The sequence below is a fragment of the Halichoerus grypus genome, chromosome 5, assembly GCF_964656455.1.
Source record: "Halichoerus grypus chromosome 5, mHalGry1.hap1.1, whole genome shotgun sequence".
Taxonomy (NCBI): domain Eukaryota; kingdom Metazoa; phylum Chordata; class Mammalia; order Carnivora; family Phocidae; genus Halichoerus; species Halichoerus grypus.
In genome coordinates, this window is record NC_135716.1 from 33,209,888 (window position 1) to 33,224,908 (window position 15,021).

The following is a 15,021-nucleotide window of genomic DNA, read 5'->3' on the forward strand; positions in this document are numbered from 1 at the left end:
GAGACTCAGGAAAGAAATGAAAAGGTATAGTTTACTTTTAAAAAGTGAAATTCAAAAAAGATAAGCAGATAGTAAGCAAAGCAAATGAAAACTGTTACTAGATAGCTTGCTCTTTCCTCCCAATGTCCATTGTAATATGGCCGTGCTAAAGGTTAAAATATTCTAAGTATTCCAAAATAAACACAACAAAAACATAGCAAATCAAGATTTAAACAAATTATATTTCAAAATAAAATCTTATCAATTATCACTCAAACATCTCTAGCACCATCTATAAAATGTTATACAATATATAGTTGCTTTCCCTTTTTGAGGAGGAAAGATGGAAAGAGAAAACTAATAAAATAACAAGGAAGTTTAAGAAGAAAATAATTAAAGAGGTAATTTCTAATACACAGGAGATTTTATAAGGTAATTATTTCTTCTTCAATCATGAATAAGTAAAATAACTAAAAGGACTTAAAAATTCCATTTAGTAAGGAATAAGCTGACTTGAATTATTATTTGGTTATTACTTTCATTTATTAGGTTCATTGGATGCTATCCATTTTTCCATTCACTATGTTTAGTATATGTTTATTACCTACTGTGGGCTGTGCTACACTTCACGCCTCATGACTATCCTAAACCATCGAAGCAGCACACTGACGTTTTCACCCATCTCTAGGGGCTCCTCTTCTTTCCACAGCGCTGATTTAAACTTTTCTGTTTTTGTAAAACCTCTCATGCCAACACACTTAATTTTGGCAGATGATCATTATGTTTCAGTTTTTTAAAAAAGGAAACCAACTTTGAATCCTCTCTGTCATATTTCTACCACTAAATACAGAGTACCTATACTTATATCTTCACTTGTCATTTTCTTTTGCACCAAAGGAAGAAACTCCTCTACTTGTAATCCTAATTTCCCACATTCGTTCTTCCTTCCTTCATTCATTGTCTCATGACTTCCATTCCTGAACTGCACTTAATCCTAAAAATAAACCCTTCACTAACCTCGCCTTCCTCTCAAGCCTTTGCATGTCTCTGACTTTCATCATACAACATCTTAGCCATATCTACAATTTTTGCCACCACTTCCTCACTTCTCATCCAAGCTTTAAGTTCACTGTATGTAACGGGACTTTCAGTCTCCACCCTTCTCTGGAAGCTAGCCTATGAATGCTACCTGTGAAATCCTGAAAAATCCTTTAACTTCTTGATCTTCCTCATATTACCCTTATCTATGGTGTTACACAGTGATTTTCAACCTATGTTTCTTGACACTCTCTCTTCTCTTGGTTTTTGAAACATGATTCTCTCAGGCTATTAAAAATAGTATTTATGTAACACTCAATGAGGTGACAAGTACTCCATTAAAGGTTTGTCTACTTTATCTCATTTATTTCTTGTAACAGCTCTTTGAGGTAGGTTCTAGTATTGCCACAGACAGAAAAACTGAGGCTGTGAGTGCCATATAGGAAGTAGCTGGACTGGGTTTCAAACTCAGGGCTTCCTTAATCCAAAATTCAGGCTCTTAACATTTACACATACGGCCTGGTTTCCCACCTATCTAACTGCTTCTTTACCCATTTCATTTACTGGATTCTCCTTCTCTTTATTCCCTAGAGGCAGTGGTTTCCCAAGATGGGTTCTTCAAATTTCTTTATATTCCAACACATTCTTTCTGCATTATATCATTTCCTTTATAGTGTGAACTCTCACTTTGTTTAGCTTTCATTTTTCTTTGGGTTTCACAGCACATTTCCAGCTGCTTCCTGGGCTCCCCACACAGCTGCCTAACTGTCGTGTAGACACTTCAGAAAAACGCATGTTAATTTTAAGGTTCGAGCAAGACATTCGCCTATTTGGACGCCTGGTGCTGCATTTGTGAAATGAGGGGGCTGGAGCAGTAGTTTTCAAACTTTCTTTTTGATCAGAAGACCAATGTTTTTTTGGAGCAGATTTTTATGTAAAACCAATCATTAGGAAGCCAATAAAATCAGAATGACTCTGGCTAAAGAGGGAGTGAGAAGACTAATCCGTATCCATTTGGCGTGGTCCTTACCTACAACCGCAGTCCCTCAGTTACCTCCATGATCTCTAAAAGACCCTCTAGTTTCAAATATAATTCTTTAACCCTCCTTTGAAACTTAATATAATACTTCAGCTGTTCCTCTTTGTGTAATCCCAGTTTTAACTAAAGATTTAAATATTTACTTAACAAGCCAAGTTTTAAAAAATCTCATAATTTAACTCCTCCATTTTCCTTATTTTCCACATTTAATTGATTTATAAACCTTGCTAGTTCCAATGCTTAAATAACTCAGATTTATCTCTTCTATTCCTTTTCTCCTGCTACTACCTTCAATCAGGCTTACCATGTCTACTAAAATAATCTATTGCTCCCCTCCTTCAACCCCAACCCTTTCCTGATCCAATCCATTCTCCACTCTGTCTACAAGCAAGATAATTATAAATTATGCTTTTGATCATGTAGGTACTTTGCTTAAAATCCTTCTCTGGTTTCACGTATCAAAAACAAGTCATATTCCTTAAAACAGCATACAAATTAAGTTCTAAACTACTTCAATCTTCAGTATAGCCTATCACTTCCCACCCTTCATACTATAACTTTTTATGTAGGTATGCCAGACCACCTAAGATTCTCTAAATATATCCCATACTTTCCTGACTCTGAGACTGTTCATGCTTATCACTCTGCCAAGAATGCCATTATCCTCCCTCTGTCTCCACTTTATTGCCTTTGAAAATTCTACTCAATCTTTAAAGTCCAACTTCCCTTTATAGCTTTTTTCCAATACTCAAGCAAGTAATTTTCTCTCCAATCTATTCCAATAATATTATGCTTGGCCTGACAAGCTTCTATGTTTTATAATTAGTTGGTATATTATATATTAGTTGGTATATATGAGTTGGTATAATTAGTTGGATCATCTGTTTATTTAGGCCAGGATAATGTCTATTTTAAATCTTTGTGCACAATTGGGTGACACACTCAATAAATACATTTTGGATTGAACTAAAAAGTAAAAACAGAATTATACTATTTTCATGGTGAGCCTACCCTCCAAAGAGAGCAATGGTTCACATAATCACAGAAACTTCTAGAAATGTAAACAGAACATTACAAACCTATGTGGTATAAAAAGAAAGTAAAACAGTATTCAAAAAAGATATTCCTGGCATTACAAAGAGTAGAAGTAATACCCAACAGCTGTGATATTAGGATTTATTGCATTAAGAACAAATAGATCTTCTCTGAAAATTACTTGAGGAATGAAAATATATAAACTTCAAAACTTATTAAAATTTTCAAATTCATAGAACATATATATCATCATCAATTTCTAATATTCTCCTTGAGGAGCCTTATAGTTAATTTTGTCTCTATAAAGCCAAAGAAAACATTAAGCAAGGATCACCTTTATCAAACATCAGTTTGTTTTATTTCCCTTTTTGTGACAGTTAATTTAACTGGCCCAAGGGGTGCTCACATTTAATGTTATTTCTGGGGGGTGTCTGTGAGGGTGCTTCAGGATGATATTAGCGTTTGAATCAGTGGACTCAGCAGACTGCCCTCCTCAATCTGGGTGAGCATCATAGAATCTGGTGAGAGGCTCAACAGAACAAAATAGGAAAAAGGATGAATTCCTCCCTTTTTCCTGCCTCACTTTAGAGCTGGACATCTCTTACCTCTCTGTTCCTCAGACTGGGATTTATAACATTGGCCACCCTGGTTCTCAAGCCTTCAGACTTGGACCGAATTATACCATCATTTCATGGGTCTCCAGCTTGCATAGAGCAGATGGTAGGCCTTTTGACTTCTATAATTATGTGAGCCAAATCCTTATTATCTATCTATCCTACTGGCTCTGTTTCATTGGAGAAGCCGAAATACATAGTTTTCTATAGTCATGTTGTACCTCTTAACCCAATCTGGTCATGATACCCCTTGAGATTCTGTTGACGACTATAAAAATACATCAGTGAATATTACATAAATTTAAATCCACATTGTTTTGGAAGTAAAATCCACCTAAGATCCAGAGATGCATTCAAGGTCCTTTGCCACATCCACTTGGTACAACTTAAAAACATTTCATTTACTCTTCTCAGTTAAATCATTCTTACATTTCTTCCAAAATTAATGGAATTATAAAACCTAAGTAAACAATACTGTCGCCAATATACATAATGAGTTAAAAAATTATGTCAAAAATTGCAATTTATCCAATCTCCTTGAAAAATTTTTAAAATTGAGCAGAGCAGTAATTCATTGTAAAAAAAAATAGAAAACTAAAAGAATTACTAAATTTTAAAGAGTAAAAAAAAGAAGTTATAGATTCAAAAATCATAATGACAAATTTCACTATTCAAATAATTGAACTGGATTACTAATCTAATTTCTAGACACTCTGATTCTTATTAAGGAATGTAATCTTTAAAGACAGAACAAAACTGTATTTATAATGAATTATCCTTCCATTTTATCAGATGAATCTGAATGTCTCCTTTTAGAAACCACCAGACAAAAAGGACTGCAAAAAGAAGAAATAAAATATCTCATCCTTAAATGAATTATCCTTCCATTATATCAGATGAATCTGAATGTCTCCTTTTAGAAACCACCAGACAAAAAGGACTGCAAAAAGAAGAAATAAAATATCTCGTCCTTAAATAACCTATAGTTTTTGAAAGCAAAGTTTCCAACAATCTCAACTTAATGCAAAACTTTCTGTTCTGTCTTCAATATTGTTAATGTTTTGCTACTTTATAGTTCCTAAAACATTCTCAATATGATTTAACTATGTTAAAATATATTCCTGAAATGTAATAAAATGTATTGCTTTTAATTTACTTTCTCTGTATTTTCAAACTTTCAGAGATGTGTTCCCCTCATTGTTGATAACTAAAAGGACCAAGAAGACTATAAATAGTTATGGGTAATTTTGACACTTCCTTACAGCTGGTTGGCTGATAAAGAGTAATAAATGGCATAAGTGTGTGAGGTATCCTAGAGATCCATGTAATATGACATTTTTCTTTTTAGAATATAAATGTATTAACTGAATGCACACAAAAAAAAGCCTATGAAGTAATGTATCTTAGGCCAGTGTTAATTGTATTTTTTTTTCTTATTATGCTAAAGGTATACTGCATAGAATTAAAGGTACCCAATATATTTTGGCCTCCAGGATAGACATAAAAATGAGTACTGCATGATATCTCTGACATGTTACAGAAATATTATCTAGTACTCTATATTTATTCTAATAGTAAATTAACTCATGTAAACAAATAAGCTCTTGAAATGGTTTCTAATACTAAAGCCACATAGGTTGCCCCAGAAAAATTATGTTCCTAGTCATAGTTACCATGATTTACCAGAGAAACAATGATCTAAAAAGTATGGGGGATGGAGAGGAAGATGAACGATGTCTGTTATAATTCTTCATTTTGGCTAACAGCCCTGCATCCAAGTTTCTGAATTACTTACAAAGAACCTATTTTCTTTTCAAAACAGAATAGGATTTTGACTAATAATAACAGAGTGAGATGTGCAGAGATATAAAGATGCAGTCAAATTTTGATATATAATTCTTTTTAACATTACCTGCAAGAAAAAGGGAATCCGAATACTATTATCTCCTTCTTATACCACTTAGGTTTAGCCAGGCACTATAAATTAATGCCAAAGAGCATCATTTCCCACCCAATGTAGCCAATGTAAAAGCCATTATCTTCATGCACAACTTTCCAATATGTCCCAAGTCCTTCATCCTTCATACTGAGTCTTTCTGATATATATCTATGTTTTGCCTCTGTATTTATGCTTTTGTTCTTGCCTAAATAAGCATGTCCATTTTTCAAGGTCCAACTCATGTTCTACACTCTCTACAAAGCTTTTTAAAAAAAAATACCTGTATTAACTGATTTCTTTTTTTTCTGCTTAGTTAATAAGCACATTAAGATGTCAATTATTTGTAAGCCACAAGATCTTTTAAAATGTTAAGAGTAAGGCACATCTTCTGAGTACGTACTATGCAACTGGAGGTGCTGTGTCATTTAATCTACCCCACAACCTCATAAAGTTGGTACTAATGTTCTAATTTTATAGATAAGGAAATCAAGTGTCAAAGACATTAATTTTCCCAAAGAAACACAGCTAGCAAGTAATAAAAAGCCTACATTAAAATGCAATGCCATTTGGCTCCAAATCCTACAAAAAAAGAGTATATTTAATAAAATACTCTTCTGGTCCAGTGCACCATTTATTACTGACAAGAAAAGTTAATGTACCACTCAAAATGCCTACATTTTACTTACTATCTCAAAGGAAATTCTCTTTTAGGCTTTTTAATCAACAGTATTATTGATTGACTATATAAAACACTACTCATGAAAATTCACTGTAAGAGTTCTAAAGAATTATTACCTTCTAAAGAGTGCATAAAAATTACGATGTCTTCACATGCATTCTATTATTGAAAATCTTTTAGAATATTTAGAATATAAAGCATAAAACAGAAATTAAGAACCCATTGTTTACTAATTTGATAGACTACCTAACATGGATACTACTGTACTTCTTGATTTTTGATCCCTCATGTTAATAAGTAATGTTTACACAGATAAATATAATATTAGAAATAGTTTTATAGTCTTATTTAAAAGAAATTCTATTTTAGTTATTTAAAAAAAATGTAGAACAGCTCACAATTAGGGGTAACTATGATTTGATAATCTACAGCACTCTAAAAAAGTGATGAAACCCCAGTAATTATGATTTGGTAATCTACAGCACTCTAAAAAAGTGATGAAGCCCCAGGGGTCAAATTCCTCCAAAACTTCTGAATTACTTGAACATTTTTGTCAAACTAAATGATTCATAAAGTTATAAACAAGAAAAAATATAATGACATAGCAGTTATGACCATAATAGCTATATACCAAGGATTTAACAGCAAGTCTTTTATCATTAATGCTATGGCCATTTGTCTTAAAATACTGATAAATTATTATCAGTTTGCATGATAGTGACTATTTTTGTTTGTGAATATAATTGTAGAGGTTAATTTTATTCTATTCCTCTCTGCAAGATTTAGACCATATTGTCTTCAGAGAAAATATCAAGTCCATTTCTCATCTAAAGAAAAATTTTATGCAAACTTGAAGGATTTAAAGTCATTTCAGACTTTTTTCTTTCATCATTGCCTTAAGGAACTTTCAAAGAACAAGGAGTTTATGAATCGCTATGTAAATAATTTCCAGAGATGATCAAACTTATTAGAATTCTATAATGTTTAATAAAAGTACTCATTCACCCACCCTAATATGACTTCTTCCAACTCCTGATCGTGCCCATACAGTTATTTTTCTTTCACTAGTATCATACTTGATGTGATACAATTTCTTTAGGTACCACACCTATAATTACCACTAAAGACACGGATCACTATGAAAAAGTTAAGCAAATAAAAAAAAATACCACATTAACTTTTATTTAACAATTAATAAAGATACTAATTTAATAACTTCTATTTCTTCTTAGATCTCAGATACAAAAGCTAATACTTGTTTGACACTATTGAAGATTAGGATAGATGTTCCCTACCTTTTCTTCTGGAAAAGTGTACTTAACACAATGAAATTATAAGCCTGAATTGAGTATAACCTTAGATTTAGATGAAAACAATTAAGTTTATAAATATTGACAATGATGAACATTGGGAACTTCTCAAGTCAGTTGATTTAAGATGTTCTTACTAAATTGGTTTAGGTCTCATACAAAGAGACTTCTGCATTCCCTTGTTACTTTATCATAATATTCTCTGAATAGTAAATTAAGCTTTCTTTGCTAATCCTTATCTCAAACCTATTTGACAGTGTGGAGGAAATACCATAGCATTTTTCATTTTATATAGAACTAAACCATGAATTCAAGGGTTAATTAATTTGTTTAACTTAAAAACAAATTAGTAGTAATTAGTGTGATTAATGCATTGAAACATATGTTATTTCCAAGTATGTCACATTTAATGGAGCAAACTTGGAGAATTCCTCCAAATACAGAAACCAATAAGCATAATTCTTTAAGATGCTTAAAAGGTTTACTGAAAGCCATGAGGCAAAACCTCTTCATGAATCAGTTTTTGTGTCTGTTTCCTAAACAAACCAGACTTGTGTCAATACTTTTATATATAAAGTCACACTGGTTTCCCTGATGAATATAAAAGACTTTAAATCTATTGTCTCATGAAGTATATTTATATGTAATGATTGGTTATGATAAATGAAAACAATAAAATGTCTATTTTCGTTATAATTATCCTTATAACCTCATGTGCAAACTCACTAGCTTAACTGTTTGATTTAACAAAGGACCAAAACTGCAAAAGCAAGATGATTTTTTTTAAACCAAAGAAAAGGTTGTTCTTATTTGTTTTATTTTTTTACACGGTGGTCATAAGAACGAATGTATGCATTGTAAAGGAAATGGTGTTAGAAGCTAAGATTAACAAATATCCAAGTTCTGGATGAAAATATTTTATGGTAATACCTTCGTCCTGAAGGTAGCGATTATAATAAGGTCTAATAGTATTTAATCCTATTTACCTGTCTCTATCTGGAGAGTAACGGTCATCCATGACACGATGTCTATCCATTCGGCTAATTGTATTATAATGTCCAGCAGTAGAGCGTGTCCCTCGAAGCCCCTGTTCCACATTCCGACTGCAATAGCAAAATCCATTAAATATTTTAATAAACCATAATCATGCACTACACTAAAAAGGAGGTTTATTAATAAAGAACGTAGAAAAAGATAAAAATCAGTGTAATGCCAAGTCCCAAGTTTTTTGTTTTAACTAATTGCATCTCGGGCTAATGAGATACATTTCAACTGGAGGCTGACAGTGAAGTTGGGGATTGCTGCTATAACAGAGATAAACATAAACATGGTATCAATGGGGGTAGAGATAAGGATTATCAAAATTATTAATGGATGACACCCAGGTTTCCAAAAGTGATTTTTATACACAATACAGGAGGAGGAATAAATTTGTGTGGAGAAAATGAGTTTAGCATGTTGCTTATAGATAATATTGGTGTATCTTGTTTTAGGAAAATGATTATGATCTGTTTTTTAAAATCTAAATTGAAGTCTTTATAAATGATCAATGATGATTTATTTTAAGCTACCATTCTTGGCCTGGACTGACAACTTACACACTTCTTTTTCATGATAGAATAAGCCTCTACATAGCTTTTGCTATTGCTTTCTGTTAGGCACAGCTGAATCTCTTCTAAAACTTTGCCTATTTTTTTTAGGTGTGTTCAAATATTCTTTCCCTGGTAAAAGTCGAGCATCCTTTTTTTAAAAATTTTTTTTATTTAAATTCAATTAGCCAAGCTATAGTACATCATTGGTTTTTGATATAATGTTCAATGTCCTTTTTTAAAAAATAAGAAATGGCTTAATTTATTAAAGTTAAAATCCAAAATCTAGTTCTTTCTTAAATTTAAATTTCAGATTAAAAATATTATTCTATTGATAGGTCTACCATATTTGAACAATTACTTTTCAGAAGACTTTTAATAATTTTAGTCCCATTTACAAACTTAGTTAATCAATCATTTTAAATTTTTATAAACTTAATATATTTTTTAATTATTTTAATTGTCTAAATTAAACACTTTCTAGTACTTACATCTTTATACACTAAATAAATTAAATTCATAAATATAACAAATCTTAAGTTCTCTTAGAAAGCCCAGTACCATGTATAAAATTAAAATCATAAGGAAAAAGTCTAAATCTAAAAATAAATCAATTATTCATTCAAAATAGGCATTATAAAACTATCATTCTAAGAGTTCAAATTTTCTTAAACTTTGCAAGTATATAAAATGTGAATTCTATAAATATTTCTTGTTAGTAAATACATTATTTCCATGGCTCTTACTCCTGTAAGCTTTCTGTACTTAACTGGATTGATTAGAGTTTTCTACAAGGCATAAGACTTAGAGCTGTAGATTTTCTGAGTCACTCTTCCCTCTGCCTGTGCTTTTTTTTTTTATTCTTTGCATGATTGCTCCTAACTTTAAAACCCCATCAGATGTTTATTTTCTCCTATTTCTTAAATTATCAATACCTATATCATTCAGGAGTATGGTTAGTTGGCTCTAACTAGATATGCTCAGTTCAGCATATCTGAAAGCTGGGTCTTCTTTACGATTTTGAACTCTCACATAAAAGAAACATACATCAACCAAAGTTACAAAGTAGTCCATATTTCATATTACTCTCAATATTTAGGTTGTTGAAGAACATATCTGTTTTTTCTTAAGTAACTTTCTCCCACAAGAATTTATTACCTTTAGAAATTATTGAATTCTTTGTGATAAATAGGCTTTTAATAGCATCCTACAAATAAAATGTGTATGGTATCCTACCTTTGTGGAGGAGGGACACTGGGTGACCATGATCTAGTCCTTCCTATAACATCTACTCGGTGAGGAGATCCTGATGGTGAACAATGGTTTGATGACATTACTTGTTCTGGCACTGATAATGTTGAGCTTTGAAGATCTCGACCATTGTGTCGATAATCTAAAGGTGCAAAGATGAAGAGTACAGTTATCTACTCACTAAGTCCTTTGGCATTTTGTACTTCAGTGAAAAAACTAAATGTTAGTGAAATTGAAAGCCTCTGAATATATTAAATGTAAAGCATAATGAATAAAACATAATACCATCATAAAATAATATTTTGTGAACACTTAAATTAAAAATGAATGACAAATATTTAGATAGCTACTATGTCCAAGGCACTGTGCTAGTTAGGCTAAAACTTTTTTTTTTTTTTTTAAGATTTTTATTTATTTATTTGACAGAGAGAGAGACAGCGAGAGAGGGAACACAAGCAGGGGGAGTGGGAGAGGGAGAAGCAGGCTTCCCGCGGAGCAGGGAGCCCGATGCGGGGCTCGATCCCAGGACTTCGTCACCATGACCTGAGCCGAAGGCAGACGCTTAATGACTGAGCCACCCAGGCGCCCCTAGGCTAAAACTTTTATATACAGTTAGTTATCTTTACTAAAAGAGGCAAGTTTATTCTAAAAACATTTTCATCTCTTCAATAAACTAGAAGAGCTTTAATTACTTTGCAACAATTATAAATATTCAAAATTATGAACTTCACAAAAATTCCTAAAAGTCTATGGTTATTTCTCTTTTTTTTTTTTTTAAAGATTTTATTTATTTGACAGAGAGAGAGCACAAGCAGGGGGAGCAGCAGGAAGAGGGAGAAGCAGACTCCCCACTCAGCAGGGAGCTCCATGTGGGACTCGATCCCAGGACCCTGAGATCATGACCTGAGCCGAAGGCAGATGCTTAACCAACTGAGCCACCCAGGCGCCCCTATGGTTATTTCTTTAAGAGATAAACAATATTAGAAAGCATTCGGAATACCATCTGAAGTACCTATGTAAACTGTTTTTCTTATAGTGATTGACAGGGCTGAGATATAAGCGATGCCTGAGAATAAAAACACAACTGTTTGGAGGAAGGAAACAGCTCAATGATTTGACATACTTAGAAAAAGTGTATTAGAAGTGATAGAACTCAAACGAATCTTAGAAAGCAATAGATATTTGACTGATGGTGAGAAAAGTAGAAGGAATTCAAAGTTGCTAGAAAAAACGCAGTTCAATGTGGGGCAGCGGTAGGGAAATAAACAGTAAGTTTGACCCAAGTTGTGTATATCTAAAACATCATGAGGCTTGTAATGGAAAAAACCTGAACATTTCTGGGCAGGAACTGGTATTTGCCCCACCACCATTATCTTCAGCATGTTCATCATGGCTGCTATTGACTTTTACTATGTGCCAGGACCTCTGCTAGTACTGTACAAAGTGTTCTGCTACAACATTTGTCTCAGAAATAACTCAGAAGTATTGGTTCATATGTGATTTTTCCCAACATGTTCACATTTTGCAGTATTATCTGAAGTTAGGTTCCCAAGGAATGCAGCAGGAGAAAGATTTGAGTGCACACAAATGACTAAAGGAGTGGTCTCAAGAGAAAGGAATTAGAACAGGGCACGAGAAGAAACTAAGTAAGAATGTGATGTCGGCTTGATTCCACTGGCCTGTGAATTGTACCAGAGCTGCTCTGACTTTGAAGCAAGGGTCCAATGTTAGCCAGTCATGACTGAAGACTGCCAGTGGGAAGGGGGTGAGATTGTTTTCTGTTTGTCTAAGGCCAATTCTCCGGAACATGGGGCGGCTGTGAGTTGTTAGCAGCCAACATTCACTGGCGATGTGTAAACCAGCTGAACTAAAGGGGCTATGGGAGCGTCAACAGGGTCCACTCTATCTACCAATAAAAGCAGCTGAAAGCAAAGAACATTAACACAGTTGGATGCAGAAAGCTAGAGAAATACAGAACTAAATATGATGCTCATTCATCCCATGTTCTTCCTTTTGGCTCACTTTGGCCAAAAAAAACTCCATCTTAGAAGTATTTCTTGCATGGGTTCTTCCTGGTTGTGTGAATATTTCCCTTGACACCCTAACTGTGGAGACTTATCCTCCTTTCCATCTAGACATACTCCTTCCATCTAGATACCTTCATTTTATTTTTAAATCCCACATTTACTACTTTTATTGCTTAAAAGTTAACATGACTTTTAAAAATTGTGCTTGTACTTTTATTTTTAGTATTTTGATTACAAAGCTACATGAGTTTTGAATGGTCTGATCCAACTGGTATTCCCAGATGCTCTGTTGTTTTTAGTCCATGATTTTGCAGAGCACAAGGTTTTTTTCAGGAATCTATAAATGATGTGAAAGAACCAACTCTGCAAAGAAGATAATGTTATCCCCATTTTGGAGCACCTGGGTAGCTCAGTCGGTTAAGCATCTGCCTTCAGCTGAGATCATGATCCCAGGGTCCTGGGATAGAGTCGTGCATCAGGCTCCCTGCTCAGCGGGGAGGCTGCTTCTCCCTCTGCCTGCCGTTCCCCCAGCTTGTGCTCTCTCTCTCTCTCTGACAAATAAATAACTAAAATCTTTAAAAAAAATATTAGCCCCATTTTATATTTAAGGAAACTGAAATTTACATTAAGAAATTTACTAAGAAATTTTAATTGTCAAATACAAGATCTGGGATTCAAAGCAAATTCTATCTCACTCCCAATGCTCTCACTGTGCTCTAAGACTACATTCATCTTTCATGATCAAAGTAATAATTTAGGAAGATGAAGCTGACAGCAGTATACAATTCAACCTAAAGGTTAGAGAGATTGCAGCAAGATTAATTGCTCTTATAAAATATAGAACAGACTGTCCAACAGAACTCTCTAAAATGATAAAAATGTTCTCTATCAGCACTGTCCAATATGGTAGCCACTAGACACACATGACTATTGAGCACTTGAAATCTTGCTAGTGTTAATGAGAAACTGAATTTTTAATGTATTTATTTTAAATCAATTTAAATATAAATAGCCACATATAGCTAGTGGTACAACTTTGGAGTATGACAACTGGTAGTAGCAACAGACTACACAGAAAAAAATCAATACAATCTTTCATTCAACAAGTATTTGACTGTATGAGCATGTTATTCTATGAGCTACAGTGAGCAAAACAAACAAAAAGCTTCGCCCTTATGGAGTTATCTTCTTTAAACAGGATCTCTTCAGTTGCCATGCTGAGAATAGACTGAAAGGAGAAAGGCAGTAAGTCAGGCAAGAGATGAACCAAGATGACAGCAATGGAGACATGGAAAATAATCAGATTCTGGACATATTTTGAAGGTAGAGGCACTGGGATGATTTTGTCTAAGATTTGATGTTGGACATAGGAGGAAGAGTAGGAGAAGAACAAATGTAAAATTTTAATTCAAGTAAAAGAATGGAGTTACCATCAATAACTTGGTTTGGTGGGAAAGATCAGGAGTTCAGTTTTAGACATGTTAAGCTGAAGATAACTGCTACATTTCCAAGCACAGATGTCAAGTGGGCAGTAGAAAATAAAAATTTAGAACACAAATAAGTGGTTTTGACTGGACATGTGGGAAGTTTAGCATACAGATGCTATATGAAGGCATGGGACTTTAAAGAGATGCAATCACTAGAGTAGTGAATGTAGACAGCAAAAAAGTCCAACAGTGGAGTCTGGGGACGTTCTAGTATGAACCAACAATTTGTGATCAGATACAAAAGCAAAAAAAGGGAAGAAATAAATGACTCTTAACATTTGATTAGCCCACCAGGAAGTTAAAAGTATACTACAAAGGGGTGCCTGGGTGGCTCAGTTGGTTAAGCATCTGTCTTCGGCTCAGGTCATGATCCCAGGATACTGGGATTGAGCCCCACATCGGGCTCCCTGCTGAGTGGGGAGTCTGCTTCTCCCTCTCCTTCTGCCCCTCCCCCTGCTTGTGCTCTCTCTCTCTCTCTCTCTCTCTCTCTCTCTGTGTCAAGTGTCAAATGTCAAATCTTTGGGAGGGAAAAAAAGTATACTACAAAGAGAGAAGTTTAGAAGGTTTACCAGTTTGGAGAGGAGGAGGTAACAGTATTTTCAGTCTCATAGGCAAACAGTTACACATGTGGAAAAAAATCTTGGGAAAGGCATTAGGACTGTCAATAAAGTTTTGAGAGGTATTTATAAAAGGAGCATCATTGAAATCCAAGGTAAGGGAATATAGAGAGAGAAAAGAGATATGACTATGGAGTTTAAAGGAGACTATTGAGAAAAGGAGGAAGAGTTACTACAAGAAGAAATTTCAAATAATGCAGTCTCATGAAAACTAACAAGAAAGAGTTTTAAGAAAATATTCATTATTAATAATATAAAGAGCTACTCTGAAGTGATAAAAAATGAGTATTGAAGTTAGGTAATTAACTTAGGAAATCAGAATTTATATGTGACATTTAAGAGCTAATTATTAAAACGTCACTCTACCTTCCCAATGGAAAATAAATTATTTACATGTATTTGTATATTGTTTCAGGT

The 15,021-nt window shown here is 33.6% G+C and overlaps 1 protein-coding gene across 47 annotated transcripts in view; it reads right to left on the reverse strand.

Moving 5' to 3' along the window:
* RIMS2 (regulating synaptic membrane exocytosis 2) overlaps nucleotides 1-15,021 on the reverse strand; it is a 583,728-nt gene that overhangs the window by 214,267 nt on the left and 354,440 nt on the right. For all 47 annotated transcript variants that reach the window (XM_078072141.1, XM_078072147.1, XM_078072143.1 and 44 more), the window contains 2 exons: nucleotides 10,459-10,615; nucleotides 8,620-8,736 (listed from right to left, as the gene is read on the reverse strand). In XM_078072141.1, coding sequence (XP_077928267.1) covers nucleotides 8,620-8,736; nucleotides 10,459-10,615 — 274 coding nt within the window. The remainder of the gene's footprint in view (nucleotides 1-8,619; nucleotides 8,737-10,458; nucleotides 10,616-15,021) is intronic.